The 27,889-nt window shown below is 39.8% G+C and overlaps 1 protein-coding gene across 15 annotated transcripts in view; it reads left to right on the plus strand.

Annotated features, from left to right (window-relative positions):
- Window positions 1-25,804, plus strand: part of PCNT (pericentrin) — a 69,428-nt gene extending 43,624 nt beyond the window's left edge. For 12 of the 15 annotated variants that reach the window (XM_084208838.1, XM_084208847.1, XM_084208851.1 and 9 more), the window contains 21 exons: window positions 3,022-3,192; window positions 4,343-4,495; window positions 4,874-5,044; window positions 5,306-6,418; window positions 8,253-8,780; window positions 9,440-9,536; window positions 9,973-10,127; window positions 11,394-11,591; window positions 11,834-12,007; window positions 12,624-12,819; window positions 13,860-14,073; window positions 14,561-14,711; window positions 16,474-17,190; window positions 17,771-18,045; window positions 18,301-18,400; window positions 20,289-20,453; window positions 21,198-21,433; window positions 22,555-22,643; window positions 23,336-23,498; window positions 23,993-24,120; window positions 25,425-25,804. In XM_084208838.1, the coding sequence (XP_084064964.1) occupies window positions 3,022-3,192; window positions 4,343-4,495; window positions 4,874-5,044; window positions 5,306-6,418; window positions 8,253-8,780; window positions 9,440-9,536; window positions 9,973-10,127; window positions 11,394-11,591; window positions 11,834-12,007; window positions 12,624-12,819; window positions 13,860-14,073; window positions 14,561-14,711; window positions 16,474-17,190; window positions 17,771-18,045; window positions 18,301-18,400; window positions 20,289-20,453; window positions 21,198-21,433; window positions 22,555-22,643; window positions 23,336-23,498; window positions 23,993-24,120; window positions 25,425-25,468 (5,238 nt within the window). In that variant the 3' untranslated portion in view covers window positions 25,469-25,804. The remainder of the gene's footprint in view (window positions 1-3,021; window positions 3,193-4,342; window positions 4,496-4,873; window positions 5,045-5,305; window positions 6,419-8,252; window positions 8,781-9,439; window positions 9,537-9,972; window positions 10,128-11,393; window positions 11,592-11,833; window positions 12,008-12,623; window positions 12,820-13,859; window positions 14,074-14,560; window positions 14,712-16,473; window positions 17,191-17,770; window positions 18,046-18,300; window positions 18,401-20,288; window positions 20,454-21,197; window positions 21,434-22,554; window positions 22,644-23,335; window positions 23,499-23,992; window positions 24,121-25,424) is intronic. The other 3 variants (XM_084208850.1, XM_084208845.1, XM_084208841.1) reach the window with 3 other exon arrangements.
- The last annotated feature ends 2,085 nt before the right edge of the window (window positions 25,805-27,889 follow it).

Raw genomic sequence — 27,889 nt, forward strand, 5'->3', positions numbered from 1 at the left:
GTGTTTGCAGTGCTGTCTGGCACCCAGTGGTGAGTTCAACTGGTGCATTAATGGCACATATCACAGCCACAGTTTAAATAATCTCTGGTTCTACAAACTCTAAGTCCGTTATAAAGACTTACATACTACTTGTAAGTGGTATGTACTTAGATATTACTTATAAGACTTAAATAAGACTCAAAGTCCTACTATAAAGGCTGCTTTTAACAGTTGTCATGTTTGCTGCTTCAGAACTGCTCTTGAGCTTGTCTAAAAGCTTCTGAGAAGGTGATGTTACTGAATATCTGAACACTGAGGGTCTTTAATAATTACCTGTGTTTAAAATCAAATTATCTTAATCTGTAGCCCTTCTTGCTCTGGGTCTGAAGCCAGATCTGTTTGCCATAGTCCAAAACTTCTAGCACTTTGTTACTACTACTAGAGTTACTCACAGCCTAGAGTTAAGAATTAGAATCCATTTAGCAAAAGTTACCAAACATCTCAGTAACTTTTTCTACCATCTGAAGCTAAATGTTCAGTGTCCTCCCAATAATTGTCCTTGCTTGAGTATTGTTGGAAGCTCTGTAGAGATCTTGTTGCCTACAAGACCTTGTTGCCTCTTTGCATAAGAGGAAGTCATAAGAAGGTGGAGTCAGACTAGAAGGTGCAAATCAAAGGATGAGAAAATATGCATATAAACAAGGAAAATTCCTATTAAATAAGGGGGAAGTGGTCACATTGGGGGCAGCCACTCCTTAAAGGAAGCTCAGAGTTGCAGTAGTGTGTCTGACTGGGAGATAGGAGAATTGCCTGGGCAGAGCCAGCTTGGTTGTGCTTAGAGTCAGAGAACTCTCAAGACCTTTCTAAGCTTAATTTTTGCTGTGGTTTTATCCTAACATACAAAAGCCATGCCCATTGACTTTCTGTCTGCCTTGGAGTGGATGGAGACTGTGGCAACTGTTTGCAAGTTGTTCTTTTCTCTGGAATCTGGACTTGCTGTTAAACAGACTTTCTTTATCCATGTGAATTCAGAATATACTTTTGGTTGTGTGAATAGCCCCATCAACTGGTGTTTTGTAAATATCTTAAATAAACCAAACTCAGATGCTCTTGAGTTTGGTTTTTTTTTTTTTTTTCACCAGAAATGAATTTATCCAATTTAAACTTAACAACTTTGTACTATTTAATTTGCCACCTGAAAGCGTTGTAATAGCTTGAAGCAATTTTGTGCAGTAAATAAGTTCCAATGAAGCTCTAAGAACAATTACATGCCATGGCATTTTTCTGTAAAAGTACACTTGATGTGAATGGCAATTGCAGTTTTCTTGTCCCCCAAATTCCAACATATGAAAAATGTATGTATTGCAGGTGATGTAGAAATAAGAAATAAATCTGGGAATAGAATGTCTTGAATATAGAACAGCTTGGAACTGAGTGTAGTCACGACTGACAGATTCATTTGCCCTGCTGATGAGCATGGAGCAGATCTTTGTTCTGTCCTGCCCCAACTCCTCTCAGTGGTTCAGGTTGCTGCTGTGTAACATTGAAGGTCCTGGACAGGGTTGGGTTGGGAGGATCACTCATCCTTTTGCTTGAGATCTCAAAAGCGGGGCTAATTTAGGGAGTCTGCTCTCCTGTGGATGTTGGGATTCATGGAAGAAGACACCGTGTTAGACTACATGTGAATGACCACCCAGACAGTTTTTCAGTGAGGGTGCATTATAGAAAGCCCTGATTTTTGCCTAGTTGGCCTCTTGGTTTTTCTGGGTTGCTGGAGCAACCTCAGGACATGGCAACTGGAGGATGCCAGGAGGAGCTGAACTCTTGTGTTGACCCTGCACACTTGCAGCTTTGCTGTCCAGGAAAGGCAGGGACACTGATGGTAAGGCAGCCCCCTTCTGCAGCAGTCTGGATTGCACATTGCTACTGAAGGGTTTTGGGCAGTGATCAGTGTGGTTTGGGTAATGGCTTTGGTTGATAAAAAACAAAAAAAAAGGCTCTGCTCTTGCTTGGGGGTTCGTTTGGTTTTATGTGTGTTCTTTCTGGGTTGCCAGAGGAGCTGGTTGGTATCACAGGTTTCATGTGAAGGCAAGAAAAATTTCTCTTTTCCCTTATCTTTTGATACTGTGATACAGCATTAACTTTGCAATTTATTTTTATTTTTTGCATTACTACTCCTCTCTGTTTACAATTAGAAGATGCTAGCCATGTACTCTGAGTCTTAGATCTCTTGAACTAGAGAGAAGATGGTTAAATTTATATATTTTTTTACAAATCTTACAATGAGTCTAAAATAACCTATAAAAGTGCATTAATAACCTATTAATAACCTATTAATGTGCATTAAACTATGGGCAAAGTGTTGAACAGCAGAGGCAATTACTGCCTTAGGTTTCTTGTTACGCTTTCCTTTACTGTATTAAGCACAGATATGTATGCTTATTGTTTGGTCAATTCCCAAGTGAACCTTTCCTCCTTGGACTGATCCAGCTCCTGAGAAGGACTATGAGAGAAGGAGCATCAAAAACCAATTTTTTTTCAATAAAATAAGCTATGGTAGCTTGGCAGATCACAGGCTGGACAAACTTAGTGCTGCTTTATCACATTCTGACTGAACTTTATGTGTTTGTGAGTAGGTTTTGATCTACCCACAACTCTTCATTTCTTAAACTGTGTCCATCTATCAAATTTAGTTCAGCACATAGATGGTATCATAACAAATTTGGAAATGGCTAGAAGAACAAGATGTTATGTTCTTAAACATATAAAGTGTTGTGTAACTGAGAAAGTGTAATTTATCACTGAATGCTAAATTTTCTGAAGTTGCTAAACTTGGATTACAAGAAGTAAAGGGGTAAAAACTTAAATGAGCTAAAAGCTTTCAGTTGTTTTGAATTCCTATTTCTTTATAGGCCACTGGGATTATGTACTGCTCTTCTACTGAGTGTGTCAGGGTCAATGAAGTATTTCAGCAGGATCTGGTTAAGTAGGTTTGTATATTGCCAGCAGTTAATTCTAAGATGAAAAAAAATCATTTTTCAGGATAAAGAGGCATTGCAACAGCAGCAGTACAATAACCTGATCCAGATCTCTGCCCTGCAGTCTAAACTGGATGAAGCAAGGCACCGAGTGCCAGTGGATGGCAGTTCTGCCCCGGTGCTGAAGGAGCAGCTACAGGCAGAGCAGGAGGCACTTCAGGCCAAGGAGAGAGAGGTGAGAGCTTTGGGAGAGCTCTACAGACTTTAAGTTGCTTTGGCCTCAACAAACCTTCCTTTTTCTTGCTTTGTTCTGTGTTCATCTCCCTTCCTGCTGGAAACTGTGATGATTCACTTGACTTTGAGACTGATCACTATCAGTTGTAAACTGATTTTCCTTTCCTTCCAAAGTTGAAGTAGGTGGATAAGTTTTTGTTTGAGAGTGAGAGATAATTATTCTATATTTTTTTAAATATATATTATATAATTGTATTTTAGATAATTATTATATACTCTTACACCATAATGGTGTAATTCAACCTGCTTTGAGAAAATGTTTGTGGTGAATTTTTGTGTCAAGCTAAGAAGAAACACAGAATATTGCTCACAATATCTGTAACTCTTATTGGATTTACAGTATAAATGTATACACAATCCCACTGTATTTTTATATTATTATAATATCTTTGCTATAGAAACATAGTCCAGTTAAAGATGCGTTAAAAAGAAGAACAGGAGTGATCCTTCAGTCAATTGTACACATTTCTTTCAAGAGCAGAACAAGATAATAAAAATTCATCTCTTAAAGATGGAATTTCCATTTTTCTTATGAAGTCTGATTTCCACAATCATAATTCCCAAAGCCACTCTACCTTGCTACCCATTAAGGCAGGAGATGACAAAAACAGTGTGTGGCAACATCACACTGTAGAGAAAAGTGTGGTTACTGAATTCTCTCTTTGTTGTCTGTTATTGGGATTGGCACTGCAAAGTGCCATTTCTGGCTTCTGGGAGGACAAGGATGGTGTTTATATTGACTGCTTGTCTTTGTTGCACATCAAATGCTAATTTGTCTCATATTGTTACATCCAATGACTTCAGTCAAGCCTTGATTGCTCTCAATACAGATTCATGGATCTTTTATGAGCCGGTAGATTTTTTTTTTTAAAAGAAAGCAGTACTTTGGTTTTGCAGATGAGGAGCTGGAACACAAGCTTTTTAGTCTCTTTTTTTATTTATTTGCTTATGTTTTATTAATGCAAGTTGATTAGAGTTTAAATCACTGAATTTGCTGAAGTTGATTCTTGTCATTAAATAACACAATGAATGAAGTTTTATCTTAGAGGACTTCATTGAAACAGCTTTGCATTTTTTTTTTTTTTTTTTAGATTGCAAGCTTGCTAGACCAAGTAGAACAATATAAAGATAACCTGAGCAAGAAAGATGAGGAGATATTGCAGCTGAATTTGCAGTTAGAGATACAAAAAAACTTGAGTACTTCCAACATCATGCAGCTTCAGGCAGAGAATGCACACTTGCAGGTAGGTTCCTCTAGCTTTAGTGCAGTGCCTAAAATGTCAGAGACCTGCTTGCTTCAGTGCTGGGGTCTTCATCTCATGATGTTGTAAACAGATTTTGGCTTGTTTCTCTTGCCATCAGAATGTTGCATTACCTTTACAAGACTAATGCTGGGTATCATAGAACCAAAGCCTCCCAGTATTCTAGATTCATGCTTGTAGCATTATCTTCTACAGTGATTTGATTTAAATCAAAAGCTGAGATTATTTTCTGGGTTGGGGCAGGGGTGTGAACCCAAAGAAGCTGTAGTTGTGTTCCTGAGCTCTTCACCATTATAATAAATAAGAGAATGTTTAAATAAAGTCCTCCTTTCTAATGAAATTTTTGTTTTCCCTGGTCAGGAGGATCTAACAAAACTTCATGAGAAGCAAAGCCAGGACCTGGGCATTAATGATTCCTCAGCTTTGTCATTCCCACAAGCACTGCTTGAAGAAAAGAATCAAGAAATTGATCACTTGAATGAGCAGATGAAGAGACTTCAGCATGAGCTGCAGAATGCTCTGGAGAATAAAGTAAGAGTGCTTACTACATGTTCATTGCTTGATTTTTGAGGGAAGCAAGGTGTGCAGATTCTTGTTGTAAATGAAGTCTGTTCAATAATTCTCTTAGGAAAGCAGAGATTATTTTGAGAAGCTACCAGCTGAAATTTGTGGCTGTTCCTGCTGTTAAATGTGTGATTTAACGCCTATGTGATTCAGAAGAGAAATATAAACTCTGTGTGCAATAATAATTGCCTACATACACTAATATTCAGTCTTTTTCCTTTTGCTTAGGTTGCAGAAGACCAAAAACCTGAAATTGAAGAGCTCAGATCACTGGTTGAGCACCTTCGCCTTGACCAGGAGAGGCTGCGGAAGGACAAGGATGAAGAGGTGGAGCAACTCCATGGAGTCATTGAGAAGCTTCAAAAAGAGCTGGCACAATTTGGACCAGTATGTCATGAAGACAGTGACAACCCAGTTTATTTCTATGAAGATGCCTTGGAAAAGTCAGTGGAAAACCTTCAGAATGAGCTGAAGAAAGGACTGGTAGCTTGTCAAGGTGATGCTGATCCAAACAGAAGAAATACATCGGTAGACTCCAAAGTGAGAGAACTTCAGGAGGAACTGGAGCTTGTCTCAGCTTCTAAAGATGCTCTGCAGCAGCAGCTGGAAAAAAAGGAATTGCAGCTCAAAACAGAAGTGGAAATTTTGGAGAAAAAATGCCAACAGTTGCGAGAGTCATCAGAGCAGTCTGTTGCAGAGCTCACCTCCCTGAGAATCCAGCACCAGGCACTTCAGGAAGAACTCAGGGTTTCCCAAACTCTTTTGTCTCAGAGAGAGGCTGAGACAAAGATGGCTACATCTCGAGTTCAAGAACTTGAAGATAAGGTGAGAGAAAGGGAAGCAGCTATTCTAGAGAAAGAGATGCAAATGAAGACAATGGCAGACCAAAGAGAAGCTGACACAACTGAGCTGCAGTACTTAACAGAAAAAGCAGCAGAGCTCCAAACAGAGTTGGAAAAGAGAGGTGCAAGTCAGGCACAAGATGTTTACAGTCTTCAATTAGAAGTTTCTAGACTTGATTTCCAGGTGCAAGCTCTGAATCAGAAAGAAGTAGCTTACCTGAGAGAAATCAAGGAGCTGCAGGGGAGCACTGCAAAACTGAAAGGGGAAATCAAGGCACATAGGAAAGAGCTTGAAGCCCTACGGTTGGAAAGAGCTGAAATTCTCTCACAGTTGGAGTCTTGCAAGCTGAAAGAGCAAGTAGGTCATGAAGAGACTCAATTCCTCAAGCCATTCTGCCAGAGTAAAAAAAGAGATATAGCCCTTAAAAATGGAATGCAGGAATTAGAAGCAAATATTGATCAGTCATTTGGAGTATTGGCTTCCCCTACTGCTAGACTGGTACATGATTTGATTTTTAATAGTATTATTTGTTGTGGAGATTTTTTTTTTTTAGTAATACACTTCTAGATGAATAGATTAAATACATTTTCCCCATTTTACTCTATTTTGCCTGGAAGAGTAGTTAGTAGGTGATATCCCTTCTTTCTTTCCACCTGTGAGTTCTTTCCAGCCTATTTTTTTTTTTCCTCCTGATCTGTTGAGGATGGAGAGTGAGAGGATACCAAGACTGTTTGCCATTCTTCATGGCTGTATTGGAAAAGTACTTGAAAACACTTCATCATGTCTCCTTTCAGAAATTCTTATTTACTGTGACTCTTGTAATTTTCTCTAGAACCATTTGATCCAAGTAACCTAATCTTCTTGAATTCTTATTAAATCATTCAGTTTTAGAAAGCAGTAGGACCCAGGTGACCCCTTTTTCAGAGAGCTGTAGAAATCTGTCATACACCAAGTTACTGTCTTGAAAGGCTGGCTTACAGAGGTGCTAAGTGCTAGTTAAGAGGGTTTATATGAAGAGTTGGAGTATACAGGAAAGGAAAAACATTCAGTGTCAGGATTATGTGGATTTTCATGGCCCTGCTTGGCAATATGTTATAATCATCATCCAAGGTAGATGATTTATTTAAAGAAATGATAGGATAATTGCTATGTATAATGACATGTTTATTTTTAAAGCAGAAATGAAGAGTGTAGCTATGCAAAACATGTGATCATTTCTGGTGTTTGTATTTTTATTTGCCTGGAAGTTCAAGTTTGGAGCAGTGCCATCAGTGCCTGGGTGACTGTATACTCAGGGTCTGCTCCAGAAATCTCTCAGGAAAAGGAAATAGCTGAGAAAAATGTTAAATGGCCATGCAGATTGATGCACTTCAGACCATGGGATGTGGCTGTACAAGGCAGCAGACTTCCAGTCCAGTGGCTGCTGGGCCATGTTGTTTATACAGGCAGAGATTGTCAGATCCCTGTTTAAAAAACAAAAAATTAATTTAGGATCCAGTGAAGAGAGAATTGGTAATATTTTGAAGGATATCAGGGAATGCTAGTATGCTGGGAGTGGTTAAAATTATAATAATTTTAAATAATAATTTTAATACATTTAAAATTATTTTAAAAATACTTTTCAAGTAGTAACTCAGACTCTGAAAAGTTTAAATTGATGTTTATGTCAGTACATGTATTTCCATGTGTAAGTGGAAGTTTTTAAGTAGGCTGAGGAGGTATAATTATCAAAATTTGAGAATATGTTGAATCAAAGTAAATAAACTACCATGTCTTCAAGCATTCATTACAATAGACTTTTTTTCCTATGGATCTAGCTTATCCAGCTATTAGAAAAAATATAATGCAGCATTCTTAAAGGAGCAAAGAACCCCTCCTACATTTATGCTTGGGTTCCCAAGTGGAAACCATGTGAAAATTAGGAAATGTATGAAAATGAAAGCTGGAGGAGCAGCAAAATGAGTAAAGTCCTGGCACTGAGCTTAAAACAGATGATTAAGGGGCATGATTAACACAAAAGGATAAAGGTAATGGTCTAAAATGAGAGGGATAACAATTATTCACTGTATCTGACAAACTAACAGGTATGGAGGATGAAATGAAACTTCCGTGTTGACAGGTTTGAAATAAACTAAAATATCTTCTCAAATAGTGCATTATGTAGACTCAGTCACAGAATCAGAGCTTAAAAGAGTAATTTTATCTTAAAATTACCTAGATAAAGCAATTGAAGGAAAAATCAATCAATTCTAAAAGGTCCAAGTGCATGTTTGTCAGTTTGTAAAATCATACTCAAATTCCATTAAACAATTAATGTGTTATTTCATTACAGGAAAAAGATGAAGTTATGTTTGACTTGACAATTCACAATAAAAATCCAAAAGCACAGATGAAGCAATCGCAAGAAAATATCTTGTGCCAGGAGTTGGACATGGTCCACAGCTCTGAAGGGGATCAAGATTTGAAAAAGCATTGCCAGCAAATGTTGGAAATTCATCAAACTCCTGATTCACCAAAACACAATTTGAGCATAGACAAAGAGACTCCAAAAGATTACCAGAATTTAATTGCAAGTATATCTTCATGGGGCTCTCCTGAGATCATGAGAAAGCAAGATATGAGCATGGACCTTCAGCCAGTGCTTCACCTGACACCCTTCTCAGAAGCTGAAAACACAGATTTTCAAATTGTGCACTCAAGGTCATCCCTGCAAGGAGAGAATTCCATATCACTGGGATATTCTAACCTGGATGAAAATGTCAGTGGGGATGCAGCAATAGGAGTAGATAGAAAATCTCCGGCTTTTTCTGAAAGTACCTATTCTGTTGATGATGATGAAGATATGGAGAAGAAGCTTCTGGTAAGTGATATTTCATGTCTGATTTAATTCTTATCAAACAAGACTGCTCAGCCCTGTCACCCTGGGATCATTGAGAGGCCATGGGCTCCAAGTAGTAGAAACCTACACACTGCTGGGAGTAGGTCCAGTGCAGTTCTGGACATACAATTATTAGTTCCTCTCTTACTGTGATAAAAACTGGTAAATTTCTGATAACACTAAACATGTAAAACCTCAGTGTACTCTAACAGCTCCCCACTTCTTCAACAATCTGTTGTGTTGTTGAGTGTTAGAAGAGCCTCTTTCAAAACTGCATTTGAGGATTTTAATGGCATTATTTTATATATTCTAGACATATTTTATATATATTGTCTGTATTCTGTAATTTCACAGGAAGATAGTCTGTACTTAAGAAAATTTCTCTTGGATGTATATTTTTGTGCCTTGCTTTGATGGGTAATTAAATAAATACATGTATCTTAAGACTTTCAAAAGAGGAAAAAATGGAGATGGAATGGCTTCCAGGGAGCACCAATGTTGCAATTAATGATGGTGTTTGCCATCTCTAACACTTGGATCAAGTAGGCATTTGCTAAAATCTGGACTAGTAAAAAAGTTGTCATAAATACTGAATAGCTACTTTCAGAAAACCAAAGTAACATGAAAAATTTCTTCTCAAGCAGATGAGAGAAGCTGATAATCTGACTTTAACCCCTTCTGATTTACAAGATGATGAAAGATCAAGAGCATCTGCCATGAGTGATGGATGTGGCAGCAGTAAGTTGAACTTTGTAGTTTCCTTTTACCTTTTGTCAACCTCAATATTAAAATGTGTTTCTCCTTACTCCCATTTTCTTTTACAGTGGGTCTTTTCTTGGAAAACTCTGCCTTAGGCAGGTGGGTCTTTGTTAAGAAACACAAACACACACATATATAAATGTATATTATGCCTGCTTTTACCTTTTCATCTACATACAGGACAGAGGCAGGGGGTTTGAGTCCTGACTTAAGTACTTAACTACTTCTCTGGTTCTAAAGACAACTTAGTGATTTTTAACTTGTTTAACTTAATTGAGATCTCAACCAACTCCATCTGACCCTGCATTCATACGAGCAGAAGAAATCATGGTTATTTTGCTAGTGGCTCTTCTACTTTCAAGTTCTTTCCATATTTATAACACTTTGTGGGGATGGGGGTTGTCTCTTCCTTCAGATACCAGCTCAAATTTGGCAGCTAATCTAAAGCAGGAGCTACAAACATCAGATCACCTAGATGCCAATGTCATGGCTTACCTGCGATACCGGGGGATGATCCCAGATATTATGGAATCAATGAAAGAAAAGGAAATACTTTCACCACAGATGAAGGTAATGTATGATTAATTTGAGCATACCAGCAAATTAAAACTGGACAGCAAAAAGGAAATGGTAGTATAAAATACATTTACACTGAGAAGTGTTCTGTAATGGTTTAAACTGCAAGATTATGGTGGTTCTTGTCCTTGCATCTCTTGTGACAGCATTACTGACATTTGTTTGTGCTTGCTAGAATTGAACTAGTTTTGTGATGAGACACTGGCACAGAGAGGTGCTGGATCTCTAGAAGTCCATCCCAGAATCCATTCAGAATGAGATTGGATGGGGCTTTGTGCAACCTGAAATAATAAAGATATTCCACATGCCTGTCACAGCAGAGCTGGACTAGATATGGTCTTGAAAGGTCCTTTCCAACTGAAAACCATTCTGTGATTCTGTGTCTAAAAACTTCTGTGTCAGAGACTTCATAGAAGAAGTGATTTTTATTTTACCTTAAGAGACAGATTTTAGTTTATTTTCTGGTGCATCAATCTAGGCTTTACTGTCTGTAAGATCTGAGTGTGCATTTCAGTCCTGAATGTTTAGTGTGGACACTTTACTGTGCTTTTGATGTTAATGTTTACTGAAGGTTTTCGTTGACTATTGAAGTAATCACTATTTTGATTCCAGTGACAGAAAAGCAACTTAAGTTTGTTTAAAAGTAATTTAAAAACTCTGCAAGACAAGAATATCAAGAGTTAAATAAAAGTACTCTGTGTTGTTTTTAAACTGTGTAGCAATGAGGAACAGTTCCACATGGAGGCTGGGATATTTCTGATGAGATGTGTGTAAGAAAAGGACTTAAATCTCCAGTGACCTTCCTTGAAAAGAGGCCAGGAAACATCTGTGCATGATGTAATAGTTTGTGAACAGAGAATTTATTTAAAATACATTATTTGGCTTGACAGTGTCAGAGGAAACAATTTCCACTGTGTAAATTATGAAACTGGCTATTTTGGGAGTTGATATTTGTACACAATTTGCTAAATTAAGCCAAGGTTGTTTAAATACATAATTCAGTTTTCTGGCATCACTGGGGTTTAGTAACATAGCTTCAGACTTGATAGAATTTAATTTATTCCCAGGAAAGTTAGCTGAATGGTCCAAAAACAAAGGTGACGTACAGCCCTTTGGCATAAATAATAATTTATGCTTAATTGCATCTTAGTGTGTTGATACAGACACCTTACTTTTGTTGTCTAGTACTCTCCCACCCTACTCTTACGCTGTCAGGATCCTGATGCCTGTTTCCTAATATTTTCTTTTTTTTCTTCTCAGACTGTGCTGAAGATGGTGTATGAGGAGAGCCGCAAAATCTTGGCTTTGTCAGAGCATCCCTTGGCTTTGAGGGAGCTGAAGAACATCCCTCAGACCCAAGTGGCAGTGGAGGGCTGGCAGAAGGAGGGATTATGCCTGCTGGATGCTATCCAGTCACTGAAGGATTACCTCAGCAAGGTGGCAGACAGAGGAGACAAGGTATGGCTATAAAATACCCTTTAGAGCAAGGGAACCAGGCTGTGTGTGTATATATAAATGTATGTTATATATATAATATTATGAGGCATGTCTGTGTGTACATATATGTTTAAGGAATGAGGGACACTACTCTTTAAACACTTCTAAAAGTGCTTAAATTAACAGATATACTCTTACGGTATGAAAGATGCTGGGTTAGAAGTTGAGTGAGATGCCATTTTAAAAAAATATATTTTTAACAGGAAACATCAGGTCTTGCTGCTGACTGGAGAGGAGAATTTCTGCAAGCAGTACAGAGTGTGTTTGAAAAGGAGAGAAATGTGTTGCAAATTGACTTGAAGTCTCACTTCTCCAATCCTGCATCTGGTGACACACGTTCATTAGAGGAAAAGCTGGAGTATATAATGAAACAGCAAGTATGAAAAGCTCTTAAAGTGTGCTGCTCATAAATCACTTCTTTATTCTCTTTTATTTTTATTTTTTTCTCAGTTTTATTGCTTCTGTTGTTAAATCTTGTGTATTATTATATTATATTATTATCTTCCATGTCTTGTATAATGCAGATGGCATGGGATCAGTAGCTGTTAGAGTTTCTGTTGTGGTAGCATTTTTCTTGAGCTTTTTCCATAGTGTTACAAAACCTATTGATTATTTTAGCTGGCATCAAGAAACAGTCTGATAGTGAATAGGAAATACTTGGTTGAATTCTTTCCCTCCTTCCCATTTATCTAGAATTTCACAGAACTCTCTTGTAAAGGTTATATATTGAACTAACTCTGAATCTGGGAGCTTATTGCCAATAATATTTAGTTTCTAGGTTGTAGTAATTGTGATGTATAAACTTGACAAGGCAAGTGAAGTGGGGTTTTCCTTTTTTACATAATGTTAACATTTTTCATTAATGTGAAGTGTGAATTTAGTCATTTCAGTGCTTCAGTACAAAACTAGTACTGCAGGAGTTTCCTTAGTATTTATCCTTGCAGAAGATATGGAAATAACCTTGTAGTTTGAATAGGCCTTGGTTTGTTTCAGGAGGAGCAGAGGCAGATGGTTGTGGAGCACCTCTTCTCCTCAGACAGGAACAGCCTGCTCTCAGAAATCCAGGAGCTCCAAGCTCAGCTCCGCATGACACACCTGCAGAACCAGGAGAAGCTCCAGCAGCTGCAGGAAACCCTCACCAAGGCTGAAGATCATGGGAACAAGCAGGAGCACCAGCTCCGGAGGAAAGGTAATTCTTACTGGCTTTGTCAGCTCTTTCTGTCTTCTGCACCAGTTCCTTTTTGCCTCAAAGGTGAAAGGCAGAAAAAAGGTGTCTTGGAGTCAGCAGATGCTATTACAATTCCTCAGTTATACTGAATGCACTCAGGGTGCCAGGATGAGAGCAGCTCTTTCTCATATCAGTAGTGAAGATAAATCTATGAGAAGCAAAGAGAAGCTGTGAAATAACCCATAGCCATGGAACTGAAGTAGTGTATGCATGGAGGAAACGCAGCAAGGACAGTAAAACCCCTGTTTGTTTGCAGAGAATTGTTTATCTGTATGTTTGCTAGTACAGAATCACAGAACCATTTAGGTTGGGTAAGACCTTTAACACTGTGGAGTCCCACCATAAACAGTGCCAAGGCCACTGCTAAACCATGTTCCTGACTAAATAAGTAAGCCTTGGTTTTCACGGCAGGTTCCCTTTATGTAATAAAGAAACAAGTGCAAGTGACCTTGGTCAAAAATAAACATCTCTCTTCAAAGCAAAACACTGCTTTTTCCTTCTTTGTTTTCCCATCACTATCACTCAGGATTCAGCCATTTAATAGCACATGCACTAGTCCAATAGAGGAAAGTTTTCTGGACATCCAGAAGTTTATTGCTAATTTTATTTACATAATGCTGTAGACATAGGTATATTAATTAATTTTAAGTACTTATCAAACAGGAACCTCCAAATTTAGGGAGAGTTGTTTCTCTTAACTCACTGGCCTGAACAGAGCTGGCAAAACAGGTTCTATATAGTGATTCCTGTCATAAAATGTTTATGTAAGTGGATAAGTTTGTCTAATGAGTTTTAAAATCCATTAGTGATATTACAGAATAGAATCATAGTGTTTGTGCCATCCTTCTTCTGATTCCTCTCATTTGAAAAGAGATTAATTCTTCAGACAAAACCACTTCAATATAACTGATTTTCTTCCTAATTTGGATTAGTGTGAGTGATATCATATTGTGAAGGTCTCTGTAATATTAAATAACTGTAACAGTGTTTTCCTATCCTAGTTGAATTATTGGAATATAAGCTTCAGCAGGAAAAATCCATTGTAAGTGACTTGCACAGCACCCTCTCTGAGGAGCAGAAAAGATCCTCTGAAACACGTGATCTCCTGAATCAAGAAAAAGCATCCCTGAAATCTGAGCTTTCTGGAAGCAAGCAAGAGAATGAAAGGTTGCAGAAATCCCTGGAAGAGCTTCAGAGGGAAATAAATAATTTACGGTGAGAAGCAGATTTATTTATTTACCTGATTTATCAGCAGGTAAAGCTCTGAAAGAGCTTTGTACTAATTGGATCCATAAAGCACTTGGAAACACAGTGAGGAAAACTAGGGTCCCTCACTATTAAGGGTTATGTTTTCTTTACTAAATTCTGTCATCTTGGTTATGTTCCTTTCCCGCTCCCTTCTTAGTGTATTCCAATATTTTGCTTTCCTCTCACAGGACAACAGCTTTGCTCTGCCAGAATAAATAACCTATCTCTTAATTGTTACTAAATCGAGCAATTCTAGCTTGGCTTGCAGGGAGGTAAATGTTTTCAGATTCTAACTAGCTGTGACTTGAAAACTGAGCCTCTTTAGAAAGAATAGAGACCACCTTAAAGAAACAAACCAATAGAAATCAGAGAAACCAACCCAAAATGTCTTGCTTGTGATGCTGGTGAAGGATGTTCTGTTCTGAACATGGAAATGTCGTTTTGAACTTTGCAGTGTTGAATTGGAAAAAAAAGAAAAGGATTTGGCAGCTGCACTTGAAGACTTGCAGGCTGAGCAGCTGAAGGGCTCTGAGCTGCGAGGTTGGTTTGAGGAACAGCAGCGTCAGCAGAGGAAAGCAGAGGATGAAAAGACAAAGGCCATGGAGGTAACGCCCAGCTCCCCTGGGGCATGACGTTAACTAGCAAGTTATTTGTGCAGCCTTCTTCACCTCCTCTGTTCTTTGTTTAGTAACTGTTAAAATCCCCAAACCTTTTCTGAATGTGCACAGCATCTTTTTTCACCGAAAAGCTTTCAGTTACTTTCATTAATTGCACGTGCAGAAGTAAACCAAGGTTAAATGCCGTGTTGGGGTTTTTTTCCCACATCTTTTTATTGTTTTTTCCACTCCCACTTTTCCCTGTTGTGTACTGCCCCTTGCTGAGTAGGGGCAGCCAGATTCTACAGCTGTGAAACTGCACCCTTAATTCCACAGCAAACTTACCATGAGGGTGTGAGATGTATGATGTCTGAGATTATAAATAAAACCACCCAATGATAAATAGGTTTGGCAGAGAAGAAGTGGAGCCTTTTCAATATAATGTATTTTTGGAGATTGACCAAAGTCGTCCTGTTCCCTTCTAAATTGAACAGAAAACAAATGAACAACTTTCTCTCCAAGACTGTAATAGCAATGACTCAGTGCTTGTAAAATGCCTACAGTAAATGGAAAAGGAGGAAGATGTAACATAAACCATTTCTCAAACCCCAAAACTAAACTCTCTCAAAGAACTCCAAACAATCCTTAAATTTTCTAAGTGAGGAATCACAATTCTGGCTATTTCCTTGTAGCCTGGCTTCTCCTGTCATCTTCCTGGTCGTTGTTTAAGTTTGTGAGTGATTTTTGCTGGGATATTTATTACTGAAGCATGGTTAGGAAATGTTGCTACCATCTTCCTCCTGCTCATGCAAGGAGGACAGAGTAGCCAAGGCCAGGAGAAAAATGCTTTGCCCTGGGGGTTCCTGTTGGACAGATTTGTTTGGCATTCACAAATCAGTTTTGAAGCCCCATTATGGAAAGCTTCTGCCTTTGAGCATCTTACCTGGCTTTTTAGGAGATAACAAATGGTGCTGGCTACGTGGAGGGTAGGGTGGACCTCCCTACTAGGACAGCAGTGCTAGCTCTGCCTGTCTGCAGTGCCTTAAAGTGCCCTTTCAGTCCCTGCCTTTCCTTCTGAAGAAAGACTGGCTCAGAGAATGGACCTAGGGATGGATTTTAAAGGGAAAGAGGGTAGATTTTAGACTAGATAAAAGGAAGAAATTCTTTCCTGTGAGAGTGGTGAGGTCCTGGCACCCAGATTACCCGGAGCAGCTGTGGCTGGCCCATCCTTGGAAGTGTCCAGGCCAGGGTCTGGAGCAACCTGGGGTAGTGGAAGGTGGGAAGGGGGTGGGAATGAGATGAGCTTTAATGCCCTTTCCAACCCAGACCATTCTGTGATTATTTTTTTCAGTCTCTACTCTGTGCTTTGAAGAGATGGGCTGCCAAGTCCTGTAGCTTTACATCTACTCTTACTGCTTAGATTTTTCTTCTTAAAACAACAGGGTTATTGCTGTTGCAGATGTTACTTATTAATGGGACTGAGTGATGTAAAAAGTAGTGATTTCCTAATGAGGATCTTATTATCTGAAGAAAAAATCATGTACTGGCAGATCCATTAACATGATATTTTTTTTGATTTTGTTGCTTGGTGCCATATTGCTAAAGAGCATTTTTCTGTCATTTATAATTTTAAATTAAACTTTTTAGTACCTGAGCTACTCTAGTTAAGTTTCTGGATAAAATAAGAGGTTGAAAATTGCTAAATGGCAGCCAGTGCCCCAGATGAGTGTTTGTGCTGGAATATCAATGTGTTCTCCCCCCTTGTGCCCAGGAGCTGCAGGCTGCCCTGGATGTGCAGTCGGTGCAGAACCGCCAGCTGGCCGTGTCCTTGGAGCACGAGAGGACAGTGACAGACAACCTCCGCAAGGAGCTGCAGATCGAGCACTCCCGCTGCGAAGCCCTGCTGGCCCAGGAGCACAACAAACTGAGGGAGCTACAGAAGAACCTGGAAGCTGAGAAAAACCATTCCTTGGAGCTCCTGGATTCCTTGAACCACGAGCGTGTTCTGACAGAGCAGTTGAGCATGAGAGTGAAGGAAGGGGCTGCCTGCCAGCACAGGGAGTCGCTGCTGGAACAAGCCTTCGTCCGAGAGCTCCAAGCCCAGCTGGAAGAGGAGAGGACCCGAACTATGGAGCTTGCTGCTGTTATTGAGAAAATGCACCACAAGGCCATCCTGTCCAAAAGGCAGCTGGAGGCTGAGGTACAGATGTGCTGTGAGGAAACCCAGAAGGAGAGGGAGGTCAGTGACAAACTGCGAGCAACCCTGGAATCTCTTCAGGCGCAAAAGCAAGAGGTGATCCGTTCCTTGGAGGCCCAGAGGGAGAGGGAGATCAAGCTGAAAGTTGACTGGGAACAACTGCAGTCACTCTTCAAGCTGCTTAAAGAGCAAGATAAGAACAGGAAAGAGGAGAGGGAGAGAGAGCAGAAACAGCAACAACAGGCAGAGCTGCAGAAACAGAAGGACTGGCAGAGAGATCAGGAGAGACTGGTGAGAATGCTCTGCCTTTCACTGAAATAGCCACACACTGAAATGTTAAATCCCCATACACTGGGATTTAACCCTCTGGATGGAATTCTTTGATTGGAATGTTTCCTTTTGTTAAAAGCATATTGAAAAATGCATTAAATGAGCTCTTGTCCTGCTTTTGTGAAATGTAGCTGTGTCTGGGTTTATCGTTGATGGAAGTTGATCTTTAAATCTTTAAGATTGATCTTTAAATTTTTGCCTGTGCTGGTTGTTCACAGGTGGGGATGAATATGGGTAAAATGCAGGATGAAACCAAACTAACTCTCATGTCATTGCCCTTATTTTTTGAGCTAGGATCCCAGTCATGACTTGAGAAACTATTGGTTTCACCCTGGGTTTCTCCTTGGATGGAGACAATGCCCACTCCAGTGTCATTAAATGGCTTCCTGGTGGCCCTGGAAAGCAGTGCTCTAAGCCTTCCCCAAAAGTGGTCTGGCAGTTCAGGAACACCCAGATGGATAATGCTGATTAGGTGTGGTGACACTTACATAAGTGGGTATATATAAGATGCAATTAACTAATACTAATTTTGTTCAAACAGCAAAACTTGGAACGGCAACACCAAAGGGATGAACAAAGAATTAAAGAACTGCAGGAAATACTGGCAGTTTTAAGAGAAAGAGAAAGAAATCCTCCAACTCCAAACTGTCAGGAGGAAGTCTCATGTACCTCAAGCAAAGATGGAAATGCCACGCAGCCTGTGACAAAAGAAACTGAAAAACCCCACTTGCAACAGCAACAGCTGGAGAAGATAAGGCAGCAGTTGCTCTTTGTGGTTATGCACCTGAATGAGTTCATATATAAAACTCTGGATAAGTGAGTTCATAAAATAGCACTTTGCTTTCCATCTTGCTTATTAACTTGTGTGTGTCACGGCTGAGAGCTCTTTCAATTCCTAAAAATTAACAGAACTTGCTAATTTCTCTGCGTATTTGTAGTAATTTGTGTGGTAAATATTGCATAAGTGAAGCCTCAGAACCTTAAAGGTCAAGTAGTGGGAAGAAGCAATTACATGTGTGTTAACATTCTCATAAATCAGCCTGATACTGAAAAAGTATTTCTGCCTAACAGAACGGTTAACGATTGGTCTGCATCAAATGATGAAGCTGTGGCCTCTTTACTGCAGACATTAAGGGAGCTAAAATCAGATTTGTCTCCTCCTACATCTCAGGTAAGGAAAATATTAACATATTTTAATGTCCCACTCTGTTTTTTGTCATATGGCACAGTCTGCTTCTGAGAGCATTTTTTCCTAGATGTGTAATGTGTCCAAGGATCAGAAGCTTTGGGATGTGTTGCTGTAGCTTCTTTATGCATCCAGAGACGGTTGTTTTTCACCAAAATGCCAAGTACTTTACAAACCACCATGGTGCTTTTTGAAATCTCAGGAGGGCTGTTCTGACCCAAGTTTGCAGTATTGCAAATACTTTACACAAGCCCAGGGATTACCCAAGACCAAGCTCAGGTCTATTGATACAAAATACATAAATGCCTAACTTTCAGATTCCATCTGACCCCCCAGATAACTGCAGTTTTATGTCTTTCTCCTGAAATAGACAGAGATCTATGACTGTCTGATAAGTGACAAGCTGCCTTGGCATGTTGCAGCTCTCCCTGTGTCTACCTGCTTACAAAATACAGTTCATGTTTTCCTTCTGTCACCTGTGCAGCCACACAGGTTGTTGCCAAGTGCATCATCTCCAGCCTTGAGGAGGGGGATGCAGCTCCAAGTTCATGGGGTTATTTTGGTTAAGCCTTCCTCTGACAAACCTTTAGAGCTGTCAGCTGTAGACAAAAGTCTTGTTGGAGCAGAGCTCCCTCCTTCAGAGACTGACCACACAGAAATCAAGGAACTCAAGTTTCCTGACTTCTTTTTTTTAAACAAAAAAGTGTTCAGTAGAGCACTTTAGTCACATGCCTTTTTAGAGATGAGGAGCAAAAACTCCACCTCAATAGCTTTTCTTCTGTGGGCACAAATAATCCCTCCTCTCTGCCCTCTTCTAAGGTTTGATTTTTTTTCCCCAGAATCACTGAATCACTTTTTCTTTCAGTTTCCTCCCTGAATTTCTTCTTCCTTTAAGGTACTGAACCATGTGCTCAGGAGACCAAAGGAATTTTCTGCTGATCCCCCACTTGAGGTGCAATAAATTGGGCAGTATTGGACAGGGAACCTAGCAAAATGTCAGCACGGAAAATCTGTGCCAAATGGAGCTGTCTGGTCAATCAGCTGCCAAATGGTGCAGCAGAAGTCAAGGACATAGATGAGTCATGTAGAACTCTTCAGATACTACAGATTGTACTGAAATAATTTGCAAGGAGAAACTGGGATCAGATGTTTGTACTGGCTTCTCTAATGTATAGATTTTATTTCAAGGGATAAAACATCAACTACCCTAACAAAAAAATCTTCTGTTTCTTTTGTCATCTACTGCATCATGCACTGATGTAACTGATGACCAGTAACTTTGTAGTTGATACAAAGAGGGTTATGAAGGCAGAACTTCCATGAGGAATTGGAGCCAGAGTCCTGGGTCTTATTCCTTATCACAAAAGTCAGTTTCACAGAATCACAGCATGGTTTGGGCTGAAAGGGACCTTAAATCCCATCTTGTTCCACCCCCTGCCATGGCTGGGAACTTTCCACTAGACCAGACTGCTCTAAGCCCTGTCCAACCTGACCTTGGACACTTCCAGGGATGGGCCAGCCACAGCTTCTCTGGACGATGGACTCTCAGAATTGAATGTGATTTTTCAGATTTTTTTCACAACTTGTTTTTGTTGTATGTGCATCTTGGTTTTGCATGTATACAGACATCTTCATTATTTCTGTGCTGCCTGTGGATGTAGAAGAAAGTCAGATGAAAGTCAGAAGGGCTTTTCATGCATTTCAGTTTCCCATTGTGCTGTTCAACACCTGATTCCATTGCTGGTTTTCAGGCTCATTGTTACTATGTTTTAATTTGTCATAAAGTTGGGTTATTACTCAGCTTGAGATGTTTGATTGTGAAAACAATGTGCAAAACCCATTGTAGCTCACTTCCTTTAGGTTTCTGTTTTAGGTGAGATCTACAGGTGATGCTGACCCTGTTCAAGAGCTGGAAAGAGAGGCTTGGCAACGAGAGAGGAACACGCTGCAGAACATGCTGAAACAGGCAGAATCCCAGCTGGCTAAAGCCAATGCTGAAATTGAAAACAAACCAGTGACAGAAACTTCCAATCCTAAGGTAAAATCATGGGGATAGTCAGCAAAGGGGGTCTCTGGAGCTTGGAGAGCCAGCAGAGCCACAGCCAGGGGCTATCATTTGAAACTAATCTGCTGGGGGAAAAAGGGATCTGTCAGATTATGGCATTTATCTTTCACTTACTGCTGTAATCTTCAGTTGCTATTTTAAGAGGTTGATTTTCTAGACAAACAGCTTGATATGTTATTTTAGATTAGAAGCTTTCCCCATATGTACCTCATCAGAGAAGTTCCTTTGGAACTTTCTCAGTGTTAGACAGGAACTTGCATCAAAAGTAATCTGGATCTTTGGAATTTCTTTCCACTCTTAAATGAGAGGAAGACTTGGATTTCTTGTCTAAGCATGAAAATAGAAAACATTCATTATTTTTAATCCCTGCTGACTAAATAAATACTTTTTATTTTTCTGACATTTTGATTGTAATCAAATCTGATCGGCATCTCTCCACCATGCATTTTTTTTTTTTTTAAGCAGATATACTTTTTCTATTAAACTGTTTTAGAGTTTTGAGTGTGACAATTTTGCTTGAAAACATTCAGGAGATTTAAAGAGGTTTGACACTCCAAATCTGGGTGGGTTTTAGCAGTGTACGGAATTGTTTTGGCAGCCCTTGTGTCCTCAGTCTGGACATTTGACCTGAAGACACCTTGTTTGTGGCTGGCTTTTTGCAGCAGTAACTGTGGAAAAAAATGAATTTTTTTGAAATTTCTTTTTTGTTTCCTGCAGTTGCAGAGATTATATCGAAAGTACATTCGAGCAGAGAGCTTTAGAAAGGCTCTGGTTTATCAGAAGAAATACCTCTTGCTGCTGCTTGGTGGGTTTCAGGACTGTGAGCAAGCAACTCTGTCTCTCATTGCCCGCATGGGAATCTATCCTTCTGCAGACCTGCAGCTCTCTGCATCTCACTCCCGGCCCTTCACCAAGTTCAGGTGTGCAGTCAGAGCCATCATTGCCATCTCAAGGTAAAGCCAAAACACTCCCTGTCTCTTATAGGTGACATTTTCTTGGAAGCTTAAAAATTGATAGCTCCTGTGGCTTATCCTATGTTAGTGTTAAGCAGAAGTGATCTCCAGAACTGCTTCAAGCATGACTTGTTAGCTGAGTTTGATCTGTACTCAAGATTTGTAAAAAACATCTTTAAAATGAAAGAGGGTTGATTTAGATGGGATATTGGGAAGAAATTTTTCCCTGTGAGAGTGGTGGGGCCCTGGCACAGAGTGCCCAGAGAAGCTGTGGCTGCCCCATTCCTTGGAAGTGTTCAAGAGAAGGTTGGACAGGGCTTGGAGCAGCATGGGACAGTGCAAGGTGTCCCAGCTCGTGGCAGGAGGATGGAACAAGATGTGCTTCCTTAGGATCCTTTCCAGCCCAAACACTTCCATAATTCCATGAAAAAGCTACTTGAGTGATACCCAGCTGCGATATGTTTGGGAACCAGTGCACAGCATTACAAATTGAAGTAATTTTGGGCTGACCCTTATCTCCTTGGTCTCACTGTCCCATTCTGATACAGTCTGTTCTGTATCAGAATGGGATCTGTCAGGAATGGTTCTCTGGAATCCAGTAGTGTGTTTCATTGGGTGTGATTTTATCATGCTGTGTCACTGTCAAATGGGTTTTGCTAGCTGTACATGGGACAATATGCCATCTCCCTTTAAGCCCATTCAGTGGAAAAAAAAAAAAAGGCAGTTTTAAATGTAATTGGTTATTTCTGAGTAATTTCCTTGTCTAGTTAAAATGATCACTATCAAGTTTCTAGCAGGAGATGACACAGAGTCTTTGACATGAATACCATAATAACAGCAAAGGCTGCAGCACCTCCAAACTCCTCCTCTCAGGCAGGAAGAGCTCTCTGGAGATCAGGAGCAGAGCCAAAACAAGCAAGTCTTTTCAGCAGTTCAATGATCATTGCAGGGTAAAATGGGATAAGCCAGTATTCCAAAAACTGAATTTGAAGAATTCTCCTGTCATTCCCACAACAATCATTGCTTATGTCACTTAATCGGTTCTCCACCAACAAATAATATTAAATTTTATGTATTTCTGCTTATCTTTAATGCTTGTACTAATTTGTTTTCTTACCAAGGTTAAAGTTTTTGGTGAAGAAGTGGAACAAAGTTGGCAGGAAGAGCACACAGGGTGAAAGCATTTCTCACAGTATAGGAGGTAACACAGGTACATATTTGGAGAAGTACATTGTTTTCTTTGTAATTTCTCTTCAGTGATGTGTTCTAATTAAAAACAAAACCCAAGTGGGAAAATCTGTTTATTTTGCCCCTGTCCATCTGTAGAGTAGATGGATAGATGGTCTGATGCAGGTCAATAAGGACTTGAGTAACTTGAGGAAAACTTGAGTGTTCCTTTGAGTTACTGATGAGTGCCTTTGTAAGAATTCCAACAAACATCTTAATGCAGCTCCCAATATTGGGGAAACTGTTGCCCTTGATGTAAAGTTCCATTGTGCCTTTTCAATGCTAAACAAAATTCAGATTAAATAGTGTCGTTTTCAGTGCCTGTACTATGTAATTTTCACTGCTTCTAAGTTGCTGGAAATAATTATTTTCAAAGACAACACCATCTTTCTACATAAACCCACTGTGGTATGATTTCTAAGAAACTTGAATCCTCAAGTGCTGAACTTTCTACCTCAATACAAAATAGCATCACAATTCTGTTAATTACAGTTAAAACAAAAAAAAACACAAAAATAAAAAAAGCAGCTAGCTGTAGAAAGTGTTTTTACCTGCATTTAAAACCAAATTTAAGCATACTCTGCTGTCATTTTCATGGGCTTATTGGATGTGTTTATGACAGCCTGTTCTCAATGGTTCCTAGTGCATATTTTTAACCCTCCATATTTACCACAGCCTCTGGTGCTAGAACAGAAGTCCTGAAAGAGCAGCAGCAGCCCCCAGCTGGCCCTGTGAGCTCTCCCCCTACCCAGGACAGGGACACAGGGCTGTGCCACAGAAGCAGCTGTGCTGCAAGATTCACGAGCCTCTCGCCACGGTCCTGCCGCTCACACAACAGGTCAGTCTGCAGAGATGGGAGATGCTTCAGATCATTGTTGAGTTTTTAACTTTGCTGAGGGGTTTGTCACAAACAACCAGGTAGTCTTCTGGTTTGCATGGAATTCAGCAAAAAATTTTGGATAGTTTGAGACATGTAAGAACTTCCGAAAGACTTCATTCTACCCAACCCTATTCCTGTCATGGCATGTGTCTGTTTCTGACAGCCCTGCTAAGAAAAGTCACCTGTATGATATGGAACAGGATATTAATAACAGCAGCCCTGACTGGTGCTCAGTGTGACTGGATTAGTGGTGGCTCAGGTCTGATGTAGATCCAAGCTAGGCTAAATGATGCCTCTTGCTGCTCTTGTTTCCAGGAACAGCTATATAAATGGAAAGGGTGGTGATGGTTCCAGTTTTCTTTGCCCAGAATTCCTGACTATATGAATGTAACTTCTGGATATACTTGAGAGTATAGCATGAAAAGGAGAAAATAATCTGTTTTCTTTTTAAGATTGCACCCATCCCCAAGTTCAGCTCCAGACAAGTCCCTTGTGCCCCCTCAGGATCCTGAACAGTCACTCACAGAATATATCCATCGCTTGGAGATGATTCAGCAAAGGCTGCGAGGGGTGCAGCCAGGTAAGAACCACCTTCTCACCCCTCACAGCTCCTGCAAGTCTGAGATGCTTTTCACAAGGTTCTTTCTACACATTGCCAATAAAGACCATCATTTAAGGAATAATTATCATTATTGGGAGGTAACAAAGTCAGTCTCTAAAGGAAACCTTTCTGAATTGTGTCTAAAACTCCTCCAAATGTGGCATTTCTCGAAGTTCATGATGAAAGAGAAAAGATGGAATAATTTCATGTGATTTCTCCCCCCCGTTTCTGAATCTAAACAAGCAAGTATTGCAATTTAAATGAAGCTGTGTATAGAGTTAATTTGCTTTAAAGTCAAACATAGCTGTTGTAATAGCTGAGCAGGTCTTTCTCTGCAGTACGAACTCTAATGCTTCCCTAATTATCACTTCCTTGTGTTCATAACAGATTTTTAAAAAAAGATTTGGAGGCTGGTAAATACAGCCATCTCGTTCCAAGACTTATCAAAGAGCACACAAAGGATTGTAGTGGCACTTAGCTTTGCTATTTAAAACAGTTCCCCCTAATTTCTAGACCAGATTTACTTCGTTTAATTAGTCTAATTACCTCCTCTTGTTACATGTTGGTTATAGCACAGAAACACCTTGTCCTAAGGAGCAATTTGCAACCTGTCATCACATCATCCTGAAATCCTGAACAGCTTGGGAACTTTGACATTGTTCTCAACAGGACTTTACCTAGAAACTTTATTACCATGACTTTGTGGGTTTGTTGGTTTTGGGGTTTTTTTCCCAAATACTGCAGCAGCTGCATGGCTGATACAGATAGATAAACAGATTTTAGATTTGAAACCTGTCAGCCTTTATGGAAGTGTAACACATTTTGCTTCATTCCAAGTGTGGAGTAAGTACTCCACAGCTGGAACACCATAAACACTACTGTGAAAAGTGTTTATGATTTCTGTCATTTCCATATTACCAGGATGATAATGTCCAGGCATTACAGAATGATGCTACAATCTTTAGAACAGTGCTGTCAGCCAAGTGATTTCCCAGCTCCTGATGAACTAAAGAATCACCACAGGAGTGGCAGAATTGAGCTGTCACTGGGGTAGAGCAGGCCTGTGATGGAGCACTGCTCCCAGGGTATGAAGGTTTGTTTTGGCAGATGTTTAGGCTTTCAAATCCTGTTTGGGATTGCTCCTAGGTGGCTCGTGAAAATTGGAATTGCTTTCAGCATAGCTCATATGAAGTGCTTTGAGGAAATAACATGCTGCTAATTGTACACTGTTGCTTCATAACACAAGCAGTTTTCTAATATCAATCTGTTTTTTTTTAATTTAGGACAAGTCCTAGGTTCACCTCATCATAGAAACCTAAGAAAGTGATGGGAACACCTAGAAAATCTGTCCTGCAAGTTCCTGCTTCCTCTGAGTTGGTCCTCACTCAACAGATGCACTTGCAATCTGCCATGCAACTGAATAAAGGGCAGTGCTTTTAAAGCAGATTTTTATATGATTCTTTTTATTATATTTTAGTACTTTAAGAGGGACTTACTTTTCACTAAGAACAATGTTTTACATTCTCATGTGAAATTAAGTCAACAGCTGACATGTGCCTGCATCGCTGTATTGTAAGCTGCAAAAAGTCTCTGTGGTGTTTATTTTTCTATAGTGTATAGGTGGATTCCTTGTAAAAAAAGTTATTAAAATGGCATTTTATTAGTGATTTTTACATTGTGTGGTTATTTCAGTTATACCTATTTATTTCTTTTACTGTTCCTAAAATTGTTAGGGTTTTAATATTTCTGTAGCATCATTCCAATTAAAGGAATAGCTCAAATACTCTCAAAAATATTAAAGGTACCTGTAGCTTTCTGTGAATTTAGGGTTTGCCCTTCTGGTTTTTCAGTACATAAATTCTCCCTCAGTCTGTCCAATTTATTCTGGACACTTTTAGCTTCATTTTTCTAGTTCAAAAGGCCCATAGTTTTAACTCTTTTGTACCAAACAAAACCTGTGAGCTCTATCTACATGTAATATAAATGATCCTGTGTCTGCTATCCTGTGCTGTGGCTGCCTTCAGGGGGGCAGTTCCAAATGTGTATGAATTTGCTGGTTGAAGAAGAGGAAAGAGGTGCTATGGTGGTACACCCATTTTCAGTCACAATGTCTCAGTGCAAAAATGAGAGAGATCCAAGTATCATGCTGAATAAGACTTTTCTGTGATATTTCTATATTTCTTTAGAAAAGGCATAGAAAGAATTATCATACCAGAATATTTTAAACCTCTGGACATGAAATCTCTACTTTTGAAACAGCTGGTTTTTTTTAACTTTGGAGCATGAGGGAAATCTCTTCTGGAGGCAAATTGTTCTGCTGCAGCCTATTAAAAGATTTTTCTCTACTGGGTATTGAGAATTATATAATGGCATTCATCTGAGATTGTTTTATTACTTTTTTTATTACATTTAACTGCCTTTGTCTTGGTAAACTCATATTTATCTGTCAGGTAGATCACCATTTGGTTCTCTGGGAAAAAAAAAGTGGTAGAGATAGATCTTGGCACATGTACAGATTTATTACTCCCTGACAGCTATAGGAGAACCCTTGAACTGTTTGAGCATAAATTTAAGAGAGCTGTGAACAAACAATACTTGATTTGGTGTAAAAGTTTGGTAAAAGTAACTTAACTTGTCCAGAGTTCCAAACCAATTTGAGCTAAGTTTAAGCTGGCTCAGTGACTGCCTCATATTTCTTTTAAAAATCAGATTCTAAGAGTCCTAACACTTGAAATCTGCAGAGAAGATGATGCCTTGAGAGGCTGCCTAGAACAGAGGCTAGACAGTGTTAAAGGAATAAAGCAGGTATTTATTAAAAGGCCTTCAAAGGATACACCTTGGGCTGTATAAGAGCCTGGCAGAGGCTACACCCAATATGGGTGACAGGTCACACACTTTCACACTTTATAAGTTTTGGTCCATTTACATGTTGGGGTTAATTGTCCAATTTACAGCTTCAGGTTATGCAGTCCCCTCCTCCCAGCCTGCTCTCCTCAATTTGAGCCTGAAGCTCCAACGGTGTCCTTGGTTCTCAGGCTGCAAAAGGCTTGTTTTGTGTAACTAATCTGAGAGGAGAAGTTGCTAACACTTTATATGAAGTTCAGAGTTATTTATTAATGCAGTAGGGAATCTGGAAAATATGAAAGCTATAACTTGAGGCATTAAAGGAATCCAACCCAGTAGGATCTGAGCTACAGGTAATGTGTTCCCTGTGGCTACGTCCCCATAAGTTCCCTGATACCTACAGACAGCATTCTGGAGGGTAGTGGAAGCTGCAGTGTTTCTGCCCACTGTAAGGGATGACATTTTAAGCAGCATGGTTTTCTGGGTGCTGGTGTGGTGTGTCTATGCCCTTGGAAGGGCAGCAATATGGGACACACTCTCCTGTGCTGTGTTAACCTCAGTAACGTGAGCAGACAAATTGGAAGCCCCAACGTGAACCCGATCGTCCCCAACAGGAGTGGCATTTTGGACAGAAGCAGTCGTCGGCAGAAGACTCTACTCCCCAGCTTTCCCTGTTTCCTAGTTCTAGGAAAGTTGCTACTGGCACAGTGGTTTGGGTGGTCAGGAGCTCGGGCAGAGTCCTGGATTTGCCTTTGCCCGAGCCCCTGGGAGGCTGCAGGAGTGCGGGAACACGAGGCTGAGATGCCCTGCCATACCCTCACCCTGGAACCCACAGCTGAACAGGGAACAGCTATTGCCTCAACAGGCCTCCGACCCGAGCGCTTCCTGCTGCTCTCCTCTGCTC

This window comes from Fringilla coelebs (assembly GCF_963513975.1).
Source record: "Fringilla coelebs genome assembly, chromosome: 7".
NCBI classification, from domain to species: Eukaryota; Metazoa; Chordata; class Aves; order Passeriformes; family Fringillidae; genus Fringilla; species Fringilla coelebs.